We start from the raw sequence: 18,289 nt of genomic DNA, 5'->3' as shown, positions 1-18,289 counted from the left end.
ATCTGGCGTATCTCGCGGGGGGTGAATTTGTCACTGGCAGACTTGAGCGCAAAGGTGAGTGGCTTGTGGTCGGTAAGCACGTAGACATCTCGACCGTCCAAGAAATGCCGGAAGTGTTTGATAGCTTGGTGGATTGCGAGGAGCTCGCGGCCAAACGTGCTATACCGACACTCTGTTGGTGTGAGTTTCCTTGAAAAGAAAGAGATTGGTTTCCATGCATTATGAAAATTTTGTTGCAGAACTGCGCCTATTGCGGCGTTTGATGCGTCTACCATTATGTTGATGGGTGCATTGTTTTGTGGATGGGTGAGAAGAGCCGCGTTGGCCAGATGATGTTCAATGCAAGAAAATGCATGGAAGGCTGTTTCAGACCACGTAAGTGGTGTGGAGTCACGCTTGGCGCCTTTCAGAAAGTCCGTAAGAGGCAGCAAGGTTGAGGCGCAATTCGGAATGAAGCGGCGATAGAAGTTGATCAATCCCAAAAACTCCCGAAGTTAACGAACTGTGGAGGGGCGTGAAAAGTTTCGAACAACTTTTACTTTTTCAGGGAGCGAACGAAGTCCGCGTTGATCGACTTGGTGAGCGAGGAAAGTTAATTCCGTTACGCCAAACTCGCATTTAGCGTTGTTGACGATCAAGCCGTATTCCTCTAGGCGTTCAAAGAGAAGTCTAAGATGTTCGCGGTGTTGCTCTTCACTGGAGCTAGAAACGAGCAGGTACGTAGGCGTAACAGAAAGCAAGTCCTTGGGTTACATGGTTGACAAATGGTTGGAATGTCTGCGCTGCGTTCCGGAGGCCGAACGGCATGCGCAGATATTCATACAAACCAAACGGCGTAATAATTGCAGTCTTTGGGATGTCGGACGGCTCGACAGGTATTTGGTGATAGGCTTTCACCAAGTCTATCTTTGAGAATATTGTTGCGCCATGCAGGGAGCTTGTAAAGTCCGCTATGTACGGTAACGGGTAGCGGTCGGGGACTGTAGCGTTGTTGAGTGCCCGGTAGTCGCCGCAGGGTCTCCAGTCTCTAGGCTCTTTTTTCGGCACCATATGGAGTGGTGACGCCCAGGGACTTGAGGACGGGAGAATGATTCCCATCTCGAGCATGTGCTCGAACTCCTGGCGGGAGTTCGAGCACATGCTCGAGCTCCCGCCAGACCTTCAGACGATCTGGTGCCAGTCGTTGTGCACGTGCATGGGTGGGTGGTCCAGTCGTCACAATGTGGTGGGTGATATCGTGTTTAACAGGACGTTGGAAATTGCTTGGGTGGGTTAAGCTTGGAAATTCTTGAAGTAGCTTTTGCTAGGGAGACTGAGGGGTCAAGCATCCCACACATTCAATGATGGGAGTGGTGCACGCGATTCCCTGCACTACCAGATTTGTTGTAGCATCTATTAGTCGTTTGCGCTGCATATCAACCATCAGGTTGTAATGGCGAAGAAAATCGGCGCCGAGAATTGGATACGAGACGTCCGCAACTAAAAAGATCCATCGGAGAACTCTTCATAGCCCGATGTTAAGAGTCATGGTCTGTTCGTCGTAAGTTGCGATGGGCGTCTTATTTGCGGCTTGTAGTATGGAAGGCGTTTGCTTGGATCTTTTAGCGACACCAGAGCTGGGTAAGACGCTTACCTCTGCGCCGGTGTCGACAAGGAAACGGAAACCAGAGTCACGATCAGTTATAAAGAACAAGTGGCCAGGGTGGTTACCGGCACCACTCGCCGCCCCTAGTGGTGGGTTGACGCATTTCCCGAGGCTGAGCAGGGGAAGACGCAGTTGCGGGCGTCTTCTCCGAAGGTTCGGTGGTACCAACAAAGCCTAGTCTCCGGTGGTTTCGCCCGGGTTGCGGCCGGTGACCCGTGGCGAGGACGAGTTGAAAGGCGTCACTTGTGTGGTGAAGTAGAGCGGGTTGCGATGGCTGATATCCGCACTGAGAGGTTTTGCATCTCTCGATGGAACTCCACTCGTATGTCTTTGAGCGTGGAAGGTGTATCGCAAGGCGCCGCTTCCGAGAGGTGTGGCCGCTGATCTTGAAGAACGGCGACCTGTCTGGACGTTGGAGTCGAGACGTCCATACGTCCATGACAGCATCTGCCAGTAGGGCAAGTTCGGGTAAAACCAGCCCAGATGCAGAAGCGAGGATCATCCGTACATTGACGGGTAGCCGTTGAAGAAACAACTCTCGTAGGACAGCTGTGTCGAAGGTTGGAGCCTTCGCGCCCAGAAGTTGTTGAAGGCGCCTAAGTAGTTGGGAAGGTTTTCTGTCTCCCAACTCTTCCGACGATATAAGTTGCTGGAGTCGACGTCGTTCTGACTCTGAAGTCCTTTTCACAAGTTCTACTTTCAGAACGTCGTAGGGAGAGACAGTAGGCGGGTCGAGGATGATGTCTCGTATTTCCATGGCGGTTTCGGGCGGTAATGCGGCCACGACGTGATGGAACTTTTGCGCTTGAGAAATAACCTTGCTGTTGATAAACTGGCTCTCTACTTGCGCGAACCATACTTGAGGATCAGAGGACTAGAATTTCGGAAGGCGTAGTTAATGAAGGGCAGCAAGGTCAGACGGTGGATGGTCTTCAGAGGTTGCCATAAGCTGGTCAGTCGGGCGTGATCCGGGTCACCACTTGAAGTAACCAAAGGTCTCTTCAATTTATTTACAGCGGAGACTATTTACAATAGGAAATATCTACATCCAATATACATCGCAGACCTGTCCCGTTGGTGTGTTCTGTCTCGAACCGCCTTGCCCGCGTGTCGCTTCTTCTTTCTCTACCACCACAGTTTGCTTGTCCGCTACAGAATCAAACGCTTTTTTAAAATCAAGAAATATTCTAGTTTCATTGGTAATTTGTTTATTTTCAAACTGATTCATTATATTTACTTCGATAATAAATAACGCAATTTCGGTTGACCTTTTTTTCTGTTTTGAAAAACATATTGGTTTATTACAAAAACATCTCTTATTGAAAAGCGTGCTGAAGCGTTTTTGTCACATGTAATAAAACTTATGAAAACGAAATAAGCACATATATAGGCCTATAGCTATGATTTTTTCAAAAACGCCTCCTCTGTGGAAAACACAAACTCTTGTAGAAAAAATCGTAAGGGTGCAGGCGAGCTGGTGAATATTAACCACGTTGAATTAACCTGAGACTGGGGTAGAGAAGAAACATCAAAACGTAGAAGGGACAGAAAATAGACAGGACGACGTCTCCTGTCGTCCTGTCTATTTTCCAGACGTCGTCCTGTCTATTTTCTGTCCCTTCTACGTTTTGATGTTTCTTCTCTAGCACAGTCTCAGGTTAATTCAACATGGGTATGAACTCTTGTAATTGTCATGCCATCAGGAAAGGTGACGTGGCTAATGTATTGTCACCTATATGCCTCAGAGGGTAACGCAAAATGAGGTATACTATTACCCGTCACATTGTTTTTATTTCTAAGTATCTAAATTTTGTCCTTGATATTCGTGGCGCGGGAAATGTTTATGGAAATGCAGTAACTTACAAACTTGTGTTCTTCAGAATTTTCTCGATACCATAAATATAGGGTGGATGCGACAAAATTACTCGTTCACAGTTGTCAAGGGTTATATTGGCGTCTGAAAACATATTATTGAGTATTTGCAGCCATTTAATCTGGAATGCCATTATGAAAAAGAAAACACAAGGAGGATTATCATTCTGCAAACTGATATCAAGATTTATGAAAAAGGTTAGGCCATAGGAGTATATGACAGTGACAATAGAAATGCAGTTAATTGTACTTTGAGTGGGAGCTTTGACCCCTTCTGCTATTTCTAAGGTTTGTCAGGCAAACTGTTTTGTTAACGCCGGTGTTCAGAAATAATTTTGTAACGTCTTCTAAAAGTGTCTTGCGGAGTTCATCACGTAACTATAGAAATATTATTTTATTACTTTCATGTTCCAGGACAAACTAATGATCACAGTGGGTCACATTTTTTGCATTCAAAATTCCAGAAAACTCCACAATTCTATAAAATTGCCTTCAAACGGAACAAAAAACAAATGCAACAAACGTATATAATTGAGTTTCGGATAAGATAATAATTCGGAATGAAAACGAATATTTTCCACGATACATAGCTATGCGCGTAGCCTAGTTGGCAGCGCACGCGGGTCCCACCCGGAAGAACCAGGTTTGGAACCTGTTGACCCAGTGTTTTTCTTTCTTTTTTTTAAATTACAATCCGTTGCTTTACTGGAACGTTCTCGTGTACTCTTGACAGATATTGTGTGTTTTTCTTTGGTGCATTCGAGAACACAGAGCGGGTATGAAAGCTGCCGCAGCCAACGGAATAAAGTCACCCTACTGAAAAAAAAAATATATTTGGTGCCTATGTAAAAGTAAACGGGTTCATACCGGTAACAGTTTAACTATCCCGGTCAGCAGTTTGGGAAAGGGGTCGCCCGTATGGCTCAAAGGGGTACCCAGTATGAGCCATAACGGTCACCTATTTGGACAAACAGGTCACTCCTTTGGCAAACAGGTCACTCGTCTGATCAAATGGGCCACTTGTTTGAGCAAAGTTGTCGCACGTTTGCTCAAACCGGCGACCATGTTGCACAGACGGGTGCTCGGTAACCGGCAAACTGTTCCGGTTTAATCAAACGGCTCTCCGGAGCCCGTTTGATACTGAACGTACCGATAGGCGGCATGGGCACGCCTATTTCAGCCGTGGCAGCCTCTTTGCGGAAAGCCGCGGGAGCGCCGCGGCTTTCCGCAAAGAGGCGGAAAGCCGCGGCGCTGCAGGGCAAACAAGAACTTCTGTTCTTGTTTGCTTTGCAATCTTCTCAGTAGTATGAAAGCTTAGAGTGCCTCTTTACATTTCACAGATCGCTTGTATGTTTGTACTTGTCTACGGAATAGGCTGTAATAAACTTTTATGAGAATTTAAAAAAATTGTTTGTGTCTGTTTTCCTGCCCATTTGCAAGCACCTGGGCGAGCACACTCCTTGTACGCGTTTCCTCCTTGTTATAATTACGCTTATGAGTTTCGGGATGTCTTAAATAAGTTTGATAACCAACCTTCCGAGTGTTACTGATTTAGGGCTAGCAAATAACTTGCCTATCCGAGTGGTCGTTCAAATCTGTGGTCACGTGGCTCGTTGAACCGGCACCTGTGTCGAACGAGCACCCGTATCAAACGGGTGCCGTTTCAAACGGGTACCCGTATCCCATGGTCACGTTTGATCCAAACAGATAGACCAGTTTGCCACCCGTTTGAATTTCTTTTTTTTTTCAGTAGGGCTGTTACACGTTAGTGCTCGGTTCCCATGTTGTGCTGAAATTGGCGAGAGTGATTGTATTCTATATTGACACGTAGAAGCTTGATCGCCGCATTAATTCTTCAGTTTCCTTACGTCTTCTGCAACTTCTTCATTTGTCACGGATGACATCAGCAGTAGATTTGTGGGGCGCACGTAGCGCATGAACCACACCATGGGAAAACTCGTCATTTAAATCCGATTCCGCCACCTTGTCGAGAAGCAACCTCTTGAATTTAATTTTCTGCCAGACAAGACCGAGCAGAAAATAAAGAGGTCAATGAAATTCTATGTTCCGCGGCCCGAAATTCCTTTTGGAGGGTGACCTGTCCTGACCTTGCCTGTTGGGCCTCGCAAGCCAACTCTAGTCCCTGGCGATGTCAACGACGATGTTGAGGACGGTCTTCACCCTTATGAACGTGTGGCTCGTTACGAAGCATAGCACCTCTAGGTCGTCTAGTGTTTACTGGAAGGTACGGCGAGGCACTGGTTTCATAACTGCGAGGCTGTCCTTACGCTTCGGGAAACCTGCGTGAAGGAACTGCAGCGGACCTTCACAAACTCGGCAACCAACACAGGCGGCAGGGAGTCAATGAGTTCCTTCGAACAAAGTCAAGGACCCATCAAAACGTGACAAGCTGTGTGGAAGATGTGATACGCTTATGTATCTGCGTTAACCATGGAGTCACCAAGGATAAACTATATTTGCGCCCTCATGAGAGGCGGTAAGCGAGAAATCTGTGAAATCCTTTTAGATCACGGCTCTTAGGCGCCCGTTTCCGGGTTGAGCGGCGTCGCCGTCGCCGTCGCCGTCTGCTCAAACGCGCGTTGCGTTATGGGACGTTTCCTATAATGACGTCACACGTGACGACACGTGCGACGTCGCGAGGGTAAAAGTTTTCCGATAAATGAGGCGAGAATTTTTTCCGCTAAATTTAGCGGGGAACTTTTACCCTCGTGACGTCACACGTGACGCCACTCTACCCGGGAAATTTTTACGCTAAATCTAGCGGGAAAATGTTTCTGTTCAATTTAGCGGGAAAACTTCCCAGCTAAATTTAACAGAAAATTCCCCGCAAACATTTGTGTGAAAGATTTACCCTCGTGACGTCACACGTGTGTCATGTGTCACGTGACATTCATTCACTTGACGTCGCACAAAATTCAGCTGAAAAACTTTTCCTCTAAATTTAGCGCAAAAAAGTCGATGTAACACTTTTCACGTGACATGTCGTTCTACAATATTATTACAGCTATGTCCCAAGCATATATGGTCCATAGTCCATCTTTTCGACGGGTACTTGAGATTTACGACAGATATGAAATTGTAGACGCATCCAGCGACTCTCTCCAAAGCAGTGCTGTGAATCCGCATCTATATGTTAGATTCTTCGAGCGACCTGACTGGTTGTTTCCCAACGTCGAGAGCTCGCCTCAGGTGCTTCAACATGTCCGTAGGTAGAACTTTCGTATAGCGTGGAGAAAACATTACAGATCAGGTAAGCCAAGGACCACGGAAGATGGCGCCACTTGTTTTGGTAGTAGTCCAGGGCTTCAGCTCTGCGGAAGCTACGGTAGCCTTTACAATCTAACATGAGCAAGGTGACACCGTGTATGCATGAATAGGTTTCAACTGTGAGACGTCTGCATTTTATAGCAGGTAGGCCATAACTGGCTCTATTTTTGTGGGAGTGGGATTACTACCCACATGCTCGCCATTTTTAAAAAGGTACTGAACACTCGATGTTTAACTATTTTTATGCCTTCAAGCCTAACACGATGATGTTACAAAAGATTGAAGCAACCCGCAAAAAGAAGGAAAAACTATTGCGCGCGAACGCGTGCTTTTTTTTTCTGCCTTAAAATGATGTAGATGGAGAAGGAATTCACACGACTCGCAAGTTACATATCTTTGATATTCATTATTGACATTTATTAAACAGTTTTTGTAAGTCATCATGAATAAATCAAGCCGCTATTTGGTTTTAAGAAATTTCATAAACAAAGCCCGCAAATGGCAGACATATAAGTTTTCCATCATCTGCGCGCTTTTTACGAGTGACATAGAAATCGGCGGTGTCTCTGCTGATGATTTTTTTCGTGGCAACTGACCTTCACTCTTCGATGAATGTATTGCCGAGTGCTCGGTCGAGTTATGTTTGGTGCCATGAAATGACGTTTGATTGAAATGCTAATTATTATTTCCGACGGAACGGGAGACGTAGACGACGTGAGAATTTGAAGCGCGCAAGTGATCGTGTTTCAAATTTTCCGTTTTAAAGAAGCAAGAAATAGCAGGAAGGGTCATATGCGCAGGAACAAAGAAAAAATCCAGTTCTACAGCCAAGCTGTTTATGGCTAGGGTTCCTTGGAGTTTTCGTATGCGTGAGGAAAAACTCTACGCTCTCACCGCCACACATGTCGCACGCGCACGATTTCGCCGGATAAAAATTCGAAGTAAATGACCAAAACAAAGCTTCGACAAACGCGCGTGCAAGGTGCCATTTGTTTTAGGCTTTTGCTTTAGAACTGTTACTGCTGCAGACGCCGGATCGTGCGGCACGTGGAACAGCATTCCCTGGATCCTCTTTGATGCTTGGGTAATTTCACATTAGGTCTATTAAGTAGATTAGTTATTAATAGGCACCTTTTTCAATATGAGTAGCCCTCAGGTAGATAATAAAGGTTTCTAAAAGATTTGCCGCTCTGCGACCCACGTCGGCCATGTCTACGCTCGCACCGCCCTAAGTCTGCCGTCGTTCCAAGCGCTTGCATGCCTAGTTTCTTTTCCTTCCGTTCTCCCGGGGTGGCGGTCCCGTCGCGCGTGTCTAGTTTCCTCTGGCTCTTCGTGGCGGATCTGTGTCGTGAGCTAAGCAACGTCGCTGGTCATTCACCTTCACAGAGTACAATGGCCCATAATTTTTCATATTTTGTTAGCAATTACCCCATTTCTATTTTAAATTTGGCGATGACGTTTAGTGATCATTTCCAGTGGCTTGGTGCAATAAAATTATATATTTCGCATAGCCAGTGCCTTTATAACAAACTTCCTTGCGTTTCTTCGGCTAAGTAGCTAAGTTTTTCTCCCCCATTAATATAACAACTTATCCATATATAGTTGTGTGTGTGTGCGCGCGTGGTGTTTTGTATTATGTATTGTGTTATATCTCTTCCGTATGTATTTTATTTTAGCCTTTAGTCAGCTCTTCCCCTCGCACGCAAACATGAGCCAACACGGAGTGTCAGCCTAGACTAATCTTTGTTTTTATTTTTATGATTTATCTCTCCCTCATTTCAAGAACACTCTTTCGGGTTAACTTCCCCAATGCTTAGACAAAAGTTGGAAGGGATATTTTGGGCTATTTTGCAGTAGTACATAATAAAAATTACCTTCAATGTAACCAAGTGCACGTTGTTCTGTCACGTCCAGATGCAGCGCGCTAATCGAGATCTACCAGTACTGCACCGGTTCCGGCTTATCCCAACAAACATACATATAGAAAAAGGATTTCAATATGCTCCCCTATTAAGTACGTCGGAAACCCGTTGTCATGAAAGTGACTGTTAAAGTTCGGGTTCCGCTTACCCCTGGAGACTTTTCGGACAAAATGGAGATGTCCGCTTCGTTGACGAGTGATGACAAGTTACCGACTATGTCGCTTGATACGCTGAGCTTAAAAAGAATGGAAAACGGTAACTCGAATGAGAGTCTGCATTTTTTTTTTGCGCTTTACATCTACCAAACAGTATTTCTTTACTAGTTAGATTTTTTTTTTCTATTTCTGTCTAGTTATTTAATTTATCGTAAAAACACGCCTGGAGAACTCCCGTGTTATGATGGGTGCCCAAACGTTTCCCTCATTCTTATTTAGACGCCCAAACATATAGTTTGCATATTCAGAGTGCAGTGAAAGGGAATAATTTTACAAAACACAGTATGTACAATGACCGGAATCCCCCCCCAAAAAATAAAATAGAAGTCCGTGCTACTATATAAGTTACACATAAATGTGCAGACTTACGACACTTCTTTAACAAATGAACATAATTTGAACAATATTTTGCGGAGTAAAAAGAAACTATTAGAAAATGTGTTTCTCCTGGCAACTGCACATTTGATATCATGTCCACTGGTTTTAATATAACTTAACTCTTCTCCTAGGTCCACATACCACAGCTTCCAATTCACCTCGTGCATTTTCTGTTTTACTTTTCTATATGTTATGCAAATCAAAGTTTTTAATGCCTTTAAACCAGTCAGTAATTCGAAGACTGATGAAACATTTATAAATGACTGATTGTAAAATGCAATCATTCATAAATGTTTCATGAGTCTTGAAACCACTGATTGTGATTTTGATAACTTGCAAGCTAAAATAAGCGTTTCCATTTTAACTGAATTATGTCTATGATAAATTTTGCGTTACCCCCAAAGCTCCATGAGAGATATACAAGCACTTAACCTAGGCAAGGATTTGAAGTGCTGTAGAAAGTATCGACAGCCTCATAAATTTGCATTCGGTAGAACCGGCCTGAAATTTGATGCTTGTGAAACTGTGTTGTGTCTCAGTATTCGCCAAATGAATAAACGTGCGCGCTTTATGCGATACCTCGTACTCTGGTGCAAATATAAAAAGCGTAGAATTGGTCTAAATATTATGATTACTCTTGCTCCCGGGAAATAAAAAAAACGGAGGGCCCGTTGCAAAACACAGAAAAAAATATCACCTGAGGTGACACTAGACAAAAATTCAAAAAATAATATATTTTCAATCCAATAGAGGAACAGTAAAAATATTACCTTTGCGAGTGTGGCCTCGAACTGCAAAATTTCTTCAGAAACTTCCTCTGTCTCATTCTCCTTGCAATCTGTGTCGTTTCTGAAGAGCTTAACAGACTTCTTAATAAGCTCTTTGTAGGCCTGTACTACTTTTTTGTTGGCGTCTTCAGTTTGGTAAATCAGCTGGGTTTGTTTAAGCCATCTAAACTCAACTCGGTTGAGCTTGAGAAATAACGAATAATATAATTAACAAATGTAAATACTCGGAGCACTGAACGCGTGTACTGACGTGGTGTAAACGCGTATTAGGTTTATTTGCTGCATATTCTTATGCGTATAAAAGCACTGGACTTAAGTAATAATAGACTTGCAACTCTCCAAATATCAACTTGTTCGCAAACGAGTTTAAACAATGCAAACTGAGTAAACACGGCGTTGCGCCCTCAATTTCAAACTACTCTCACTCTTCCATCCTTGCTCGCACACTTTCGCTCGCTTAGACGTTTGGCGAAGGAAGCGTCTACAGTACCTTTTTTTTCTTACCCTACAAGTGCAGGGTGGCGTTGCTGACCCCGCCCCCCCCCCCCCCTCCTCCCTAGATTGTTTTTTCTGTGAATTGAATCGCGGGACCGTTCTCGTCCAAGACACCTCCTCTTCTAGCTCAGCATAATAAGCCCGAGCTTTAATGTGTGTGCCAGACCGCCAGAGTTAAGTTAGCTAAGCTTTAATCTCATACTCAACGGCGGCAGATCGGTGACCGTAGCCAAGCTATGACCATACGCAGCTGTGCTGTATACACCAATATTCGCCAGCTTTCAAGTGACGGACGGCTTCCAACTCGTAAACACCAAAACTGAATGATTGATTGGATAACATTATTGTAGTCAGCCTCTCTAGAATAAAATGTAGCCAAGAAAATGCGATTGTACAAGTGTCGATCGATAGGACGATCTGGAAGGAACTGACTTTCTAATTGCGCCACGAGAACGTTGGCGTGTATATATATATATATATATATATATATATATATATATATATATATATATATATATATATATATATATATATATATATATATATATATATATATATATATATATTTATATATATATACATATATATATATATATATATATACATATATATATATATATGTACGCGGTGTTTTTTTTTTTACTCCTACACATTACGGCCAGGCGGACATTATGTGGGTGGCTTATCTTTGCGATAAGTCGACTAATTATATAAAATTCGTTAATCAACTTTTTAATTAGTGAAAATGCACACATAGTTCCAGTTAGAAACCTGAGCATCATCGAAAACCACTAAATCAACTATTTTTAGAAGGATATAACGCCGGGGCAGCATTTTACGGTGTTCTGTAAAACGCTTTATTTGGACGCGTTTCTAGATTTCGGTTTCTTATCGGAGCGCATCTTTGCGACCGTGGTCCTGCTCCCCAGTGGTCGCGGCGCGAAGCCACCCCCTCGTCTCCCTCGTAGCATTGAGGAAAGTAGGGCGCACGTGTGTTGCGTATCTCAGCCATTGGGGAGCAGGACCGCGGGCACGGTGATGCGCTCCGATAAGAAACCGAAATCAAAACAAGTGTCGGAATGAGGCGTTTTTACACAACGCCGTAAAATGCTGCCCCGTCGTTATATCCATCTAAAAATGGTTGATTTAGTGGCTTTGGATGATACTCAGCAAGTTTCTAATTGGAACTATATGTGCATTTTCACTAATTAAAAAGTTGATTAACGGATTTTAATTAATTAGCCGACTTATCGCATAGATAAGCCACCCACATAGTGCCCGCCTGGCCGTATAACCCACCTGCACAAGCGGCATTAGTGCAGCTTTCACGGTTGTTTTCAAACAGATGTGTAAGTTGAAAAAAACACCCTGTATATATATATATATATATATATATGTCACGTGACATGCACTATACTAGTCTCCATACGTTCTCTTCTAAACACATTTAAGAGATCGCTTTTTATATACTCTGTTGCATGCCTTATAGAACTTTGAAGGTAAAGGCCGATGCCTACGTTTTTTTCGCTCCTGGCTCGCAAAAAGTAGTTTTTTACTCTGAAGTCTGACAAACAAGAGGCCTTTTGAATCTTTGAACATTGTGTGTTCCACGTAGACATGTATAATGGCGTTTGTTTTACAACGCAAGTGCTGTTTCATGGGTGCGGTGTACGAGCTGACGACACGGGAAGCGACGACGCAGCTCGCGCGCGTGCACTTTTGAGGGACAGGGGGAGACTCACGACGGCGCATGCGGGGTGAACCGCTATCTCCTGTGACGGTCGTAGTGTCTCCTGCATGAGCGACGGTCGCTTCCTCCGCAATACGTGAGGTAAAAATTAAGAGATTGTGGCAGTGCTCTGCTCCGCAAGCGCAGAATACACAGTAACCCTATTTTCGTGAAGACCCTCTTCAATACTATCGCATGTGTCGGTTGGTTTTTTTTAAAACCAATAGCCGCATTTTCACCGGATTGGTCACGCGAAATCTCTAAAGTGTCGAGACTCGGTAGAGCCCGAATGCGAATAGTGCGACCAGCGGGACGTAGTTAAAATGAGGCAGCGATTTGCCGCTGTTTACTTGATGTTGGGGGATAGCAAAAGCTTCTCTCGGATATCAAGTGCGCCGCCAGAGTGATCTGGCAACCCCCTTCCCCCACGTTCCGGAGGTTCAGTATTCTCTATCACGTGACTCGTTAGTTGAGAACACTTTATTCTGTTTTGCTTTTTATAACTTGAGACCCTGCAATGCGGCATTGAGGTTGAGCGGCATTGTTCGCGTGTAAAAAGCGTTGCGAAGCATCGGGAGGGTTTGGAAAAAAGGTGCTCAATACTCACGTATATCGCATAGTAATCAGTTCTTTTAGCGTCCCGTTTTATTTCAAAAGGAATGAGAGCCGAAAAACCTGTTTTATTGAGTAGCTCATTGTAGTTAGTATAAGGCACAGCTTCCTCTTTCAGTATTGGCCACTTGGTAAGACCTTTCTCCTTAAGTAATTGCATCAGGTCCTCAAGTTCTTTTCTCTCGTCCACAGCTGTTTAATAAATAAAATATACAAAAATGGTGTCCATTACGCATATATTTTGAACAAAACTTAATTTTTATAGAATGTTTGCGATACAATTAAGCCGAATAAAATAAATTTTATTTTTACGCCCTCCTGTGTTCCTTGTTGTCGATGCGCTCATCCGAATTTTAGTTACCGGATTTATATCTCCCCATTTTAAATAAAAATAGTGGTGTGACCACATTTCAGTTTTGAATTCGAATCGAATAATGATTGCACGAATATTTTGACTCGACTGTCACAATCCTAGCATTTGAGATCGTAAATATTTCGATGCATCGAATATAAGGACTGGAGGCCAAAACATAGGTCTTATTCAGGAACGCAGTTCACATGACGAACTAGTCCTTACAGGCCCGTGTTGGATCTAAACAAAGCACGCATATACGGCAGTGTAGACTAAGGAATCACTTTGTAAAATAGCGGGAAACGTTTCCCTCTAGAAGTACCAGAAAAAGTTCCGCACTAAATTTAGCGGAAAAAATTCCCCGCTAAATTTAGCGGCAACATTTTTCTGCTAAAGGTAGCAGAAACTATTCTCCGCTTAATTCAGCGGGAAAATGTGCCCCGCTCGAAAAATATCCCGCTAAATTTGGCGGAAAAATTTCCCTGCTAAAATTAGCGGGAAATTTCCCGCCAAATTTGGCGAAAACGTTTCACCGTTAATTAAGTGCGAAAATTTCCCTCAAAATTCAGCAAAACATTTTCCCGCCAAATTTAGCGGAAAAGTGTTACCCTCGTGACGTCATACGTGGCATCACGTGCGACGTAATTTTGCGAAACGTCCCAATGCGACCCGCGAGTACGCCGACGCCGACGCCGCTCAAGCCGGAAGCTGCGGCGCCTATGACACGCGCCGTAATATCATAGTTCATTTCATGTGCTCCTCGAAGGAAGCAGTCATGCTCCCGGCTTGTCGGGTACGCTCGACGAAAACCCAGAAACCACGCATATTGATATTTCAAAATCCAAGGTCCTTACAGCACCTGCTGCAGCCAGCTCTGTGCACTACGAGGGATCGGTGGCGAAGAGTGCAAGCGCGACGTAGGAAGGACACACGTTGACCTGGGCCATAGCCTCGTCTGTACTGACAAAGCCTGGCAGATCGACACGTGACGCGGCCGCCGAAAGTGAAAAGGTAGAGCGGCAGACAACGGATGAGAGGAAAGCCAGGTGGTGGGCGCCCCGCTGCGGCGAGAGGCCGAAACACACTTCTTCCGAGCGATGAAATGTCCACTCGTGCTCCTCGCGTTCCTCGCATTACGGTTTTTTTTCTGGTCGGGTTTGAGAACCATGTTTCGTGTCCTCGCCACTGCAAAAGCTGTGCGCTGAATACCAGGTTCTTCAAGAAATCCTCTCTGCTACCAAATCCTCGCGCTCCAGATCTGTGACCGGGCACTCTGTGGCTCCGTCGTCGAACTGCCCGGCTTTGTGAGTGTAGAGGATGCTATACCTGGGCTTAGTCCCCTTCCCTGCACTTTTTGATCTGACCGAGGATGATACCGGCGTGCAGTGATGTATCTGTGGCATGCACGCTAAAGACAACACGCTAGCTGTCGGACTGCACCGGCCAAATATCTGCTCTTCAGCGGAGACACCAGATGTCCATTGGGGCTGATTAGCTTCCCGCTGTCTAAACATACACACAACGTAAGTATTAGTGTGCACTATAGACAGCTTTCTCGGTTGCAACGTCCCTAATATGGTAAATTATGATCAAAGTACAAATAATATGCGATATTGAGCCCGCCCTCTTCCGCTATACATTTTTGAAAATCCGGAGACGACATGCAAAAAAGGGGGTAAAGCGTAAAACACATGTACGACGAAACCGTCCGATCCGACGTGCGGACTGCCGGAAGGACCTTGGGGGGAGAGGGTTTTCGTAGCATCGGAGAGCGTTGAAAACCCTCGCCTCCGACCGTCGTATTGCGCGGTCGGACGTCGGATCGGACGATTTCGTCGTACATGTGTTTCGCGCTTAACACACAGTGAATAGCTGCGCTTGAGACGTCTTGTGTGTTCTCTTTTTTCGCCCGTCGTCTCCAGTTTTTCAAAAATGTGTAACATAAACCAGCTCCGCCTGCTTCCTCACTCTATCTTCAACGCTTCCGTTAGCCCATCGCCCCACGGTGTAAAGCGAGGTACCAGGACTAAGTGACGGAAGACGTGACAAAATTCAAACTGTTGAGTAACAGCCGTCAATTCATCCAGCACGCTGCGTTTCCGCACGTGGATGCGTGGACAAATCAGTAGCTATTTCTTACGCTAGTCGTTTGAGTGTTGTCATAACACTGTTTTTAGTTGCGCTAACGTCTCCTAGTTGCAAGAGCTCTTCAGAATAATAAACTTGTAGTTTCTTTCTTCTACTGATATATGCCGTTTTCGTGTTTTGTGGATATCTCTATTAAGATTTTTGATATCCACATTTGATTTGACATTGAATGTTTTGGCTTCTAATCAATTCAAATTCGTTTTCAAATAATAAGTTACGTTACTCACATCTCTTATTAAAATATAAAGTATAATCATATTCTGCCTATTTTTCTATATGCCTATATAAAGCTGTTTATATGCATTTTAAGGTAGAACACGTTTTTTATCCCCCCCCCCCCCCCCAGCAAATTCGTTGCAAGGCTGTAACGACAAAACGTGAATTCCCCGCTCCATTTCACAGACTAAACAACCGCTGCCAAATTCATCTAATTTTTGGTCTACGTACGAAAATCCTGTACGCAGGTTACGTTTCTTTTTTGTTAGACACGGCCAAAACAAGCTTGAGCCTTTTGCGTAAATATAGCACTGTGAAATATGCAAGAAATTTTATTATTTAAGTGTACAAAAATGTTATCGTCAATTCACTGCCTTTTGATAAAAAAACAAAAACCATACGTACTTTCGCAGACACAGACTCTATAGGCGCGAATAGCCTTATCAGTTGCATTCTGCGGCTCATCTTCCTTAGTCGTGGCGTTCAATAAAATATCTAAATAAGAAAAGACACATGCTTAGTTCAATATCATCTTTTTTAGTTTTAGGAAATCATGAACTTTGAGTGAAATGTGGTAATCGACAATCTTAATAAATCGGTAGCCTCATAATGTTTTGTATTGCTTCACAGGGAATGAATGGCGGTTCATGGCATATATTTGTAAACGTGTGCACCGGATGGTGATTCCACCAAATCGAAATACGCACCTACAATATCATTTTCTCTCTACGTTAGCTCGTTATATACGTAACTTTATTTCAATTAGGATACGCTTAGATTATCACCCCCGATTTGCCGATCTACTTGTCACTCCCGCCAATTCGGTTCACAGTGCAGAGAGGGTGCAATTGGCGACAGTTTCGATTCTAAAATGAAACTTCCAAGCTTTAGATACGGCATCAGAAAGCTCCGGCGATATCGATTGCTCCGTCGGAGACCACCACTTGAGTGCGAAAGACAGTATTCTATTATATAAGATATAGCTTAAGATGACTGGCAGCAATAATCAACGAAAATGCATACAGTGTTGTTACTCGGAAGCTATCTGAAGCGCAGCTTATTTCACGGCTCTACGTAAGCCCTCACTGTAACTCTATGGTTTCCTCACCCTTTTTGGTAATTATCCTTTTATTCAATTTGAAGTGCTAACCAGCTTTAGCAAAAGAAAAAGGTAGCAAATGCTGGAAAGATGAATAAAAACGGGTTCTTCGGGAAGCCTGCTACTGGCAGACAAGGTTTTCCTAAAATTTAGGTACGCGTCGGTAGCGAAACGCCGCCTAGCAGTCTGAAGAAGAAAACTGGAAGCCGGGCTAATTAGAATTGAATCGTAAATGCAAGATAAATATTGAACACCTTAGACTGAGGTATAAAATAAGAATTCCATGAAAGGCGTTTTTACTCATTTCGTACATTTGCGTTTGTGTATATGTCCTCAACACATATCCATGTATACCACATAAGGTGCTGCATTGTACCACACACAACTCATAAATATTCACACAATGTCGGTTTGTAGTGTGAGTGAAAAATTAAAGATGAGCGGAAGCAGACAACTGAATTGCGCCCGAGGTAGATATCTCGATTGGGTAAGCACTGCGATACCCTGAAAACAGCAATTGGTCTTCCGTTGTAGGTTCTTACGTTGTATGTTGTACAATTATTATGTCGCTAGTTGAAATAATAATTGTTCGCATGAACATAAAAAGACACGACTTCCGCCACTACCTTTGTTTTCATGTAGTGTATCGGTATTTTGTGGCAAAGAAATGAAATCCAATAAATGGTGTCATCACAAAGCATCCTCATAGCTATGACTTTTTAACAGATAATTCCCCAGTGATCTAAAGATGGTGAAGTGAATATTATAAGGAAAACATACGTTTTATGTCCTCCTCCGCTTTTTCAGTAATGATTTGATGATGTCCTAGGATATCCTTGTCGTCAGCAATCTGGTGGGAGTTTTTCCAGTTTCCACACACGTAGGCATAGAAATCAGTGCATGGATCTTCGGTAGTGTTCATACTGTCCAGTATCAATTTACCTGCACAGAAATGTATTATTAAACAGATACTAAAATATAAAATGATCAGAAAAATAGGACTAATCTTTAATTCATACGTTCGCTTTGTGTGTGCGTTGATCTATCCCAGGACAGTGGAAGCCTATATTGAGAGCAATGAGATTACGGAACACAAAAGGAAACTGGCGTTGTTGACGGCTGCGTTGGGCTTCGGGATGATTGATGTTTTAAAAGGATTGTATGCCCCACGGAAGATAAAAGAACAAGCGTACAAAGAAGTTGTAGACATTCCTAGTAAACACTACGCTTAACGGCCGAATGAAATCGCGCAGAGCTACAAAATTCTTCAACCATCAGCGGCATAAAAGTCGAGTCCGTACAAGCTTCATTGTGGAACTGCGGAAAATAGTTGATAACTGCAATTTCGGCGGCAGCATTGACCGAATTCTAAGGCACCGTATTGTTTGTGGAGTGCAAATTCAGATGATTTAGCGGCAGCTATTGTCAAGGCGAGATCTCTCATGGCAAAAGGCTGAAGATTTGGCGACCGCGGCCGAATTAGCCATCAGAGAGGTAAAGAATAATGAAAGGGAACGAGGTGAAGACCTA

The 18,289-nt window shown here is 43.8% G+C and overlaps 1 protein-coding gene across 1 annotated transcript in view; it reads right to left on the bottom strand.

Moving 5' to 3' along the window:
- LOC115325243 (neprilysin-11-like) overlaps positions 1-18,289 on the bottom strand; it is a 131,278-nt gene that overhangs the window by 44,394 nt on the left and 68,595 nt on the right. The window contains exons 2-7 of the mRNA XM_040500950.2: positions 17,540-17,701; positions 16,066-16,155; positions 12,940-13,136; positions 10,091-10,291; positions 8,876-8,962; positions 3,509-3,639 (exon numbers count right to left, since the gene is read on the bottom strand). Coding sequence (XP_040356884.2) covers positions 3,509-3,639; positions 8,876-8,962; positions 10,091-10,291; positions 12,940-13,136; positions 16,066-16,155; positions 17,540-17,701 — 868 coding nt within the window. The remainder of the gene's footprint in view (positions 1-3,508; positions 3,640-8,875; positions 8,963-10,090; positions 10,292-12,939; positions 13,137-16,065; positions 16,156-17,539; positions 17,702-18,289) is intronic.

The sequence above is a fragment of the Ixodes scapularis genome, unplaced genomic scaffold (genome assembly GCF_016920785.2).
Source record: "Ixodes scapularis isolate PalLabHiFi unplaced genomic scaffold, ASM1692078v2 PGA_scaffold4__175_contigs__length_147842914, whole genome shotgun sequence".
NCBI classification, from domain to species: Eukaryota; Metazoa; Arthropoda; class Arachnida; order Ixodida; family Ixodidae; genus Ixodes; species Ixodes scapularis.
The sequence above is the reverse complement of the archived record's forward strand: the minus strand, read 5'-3'. Positions and strand labels throughout refer to the sequence as shown.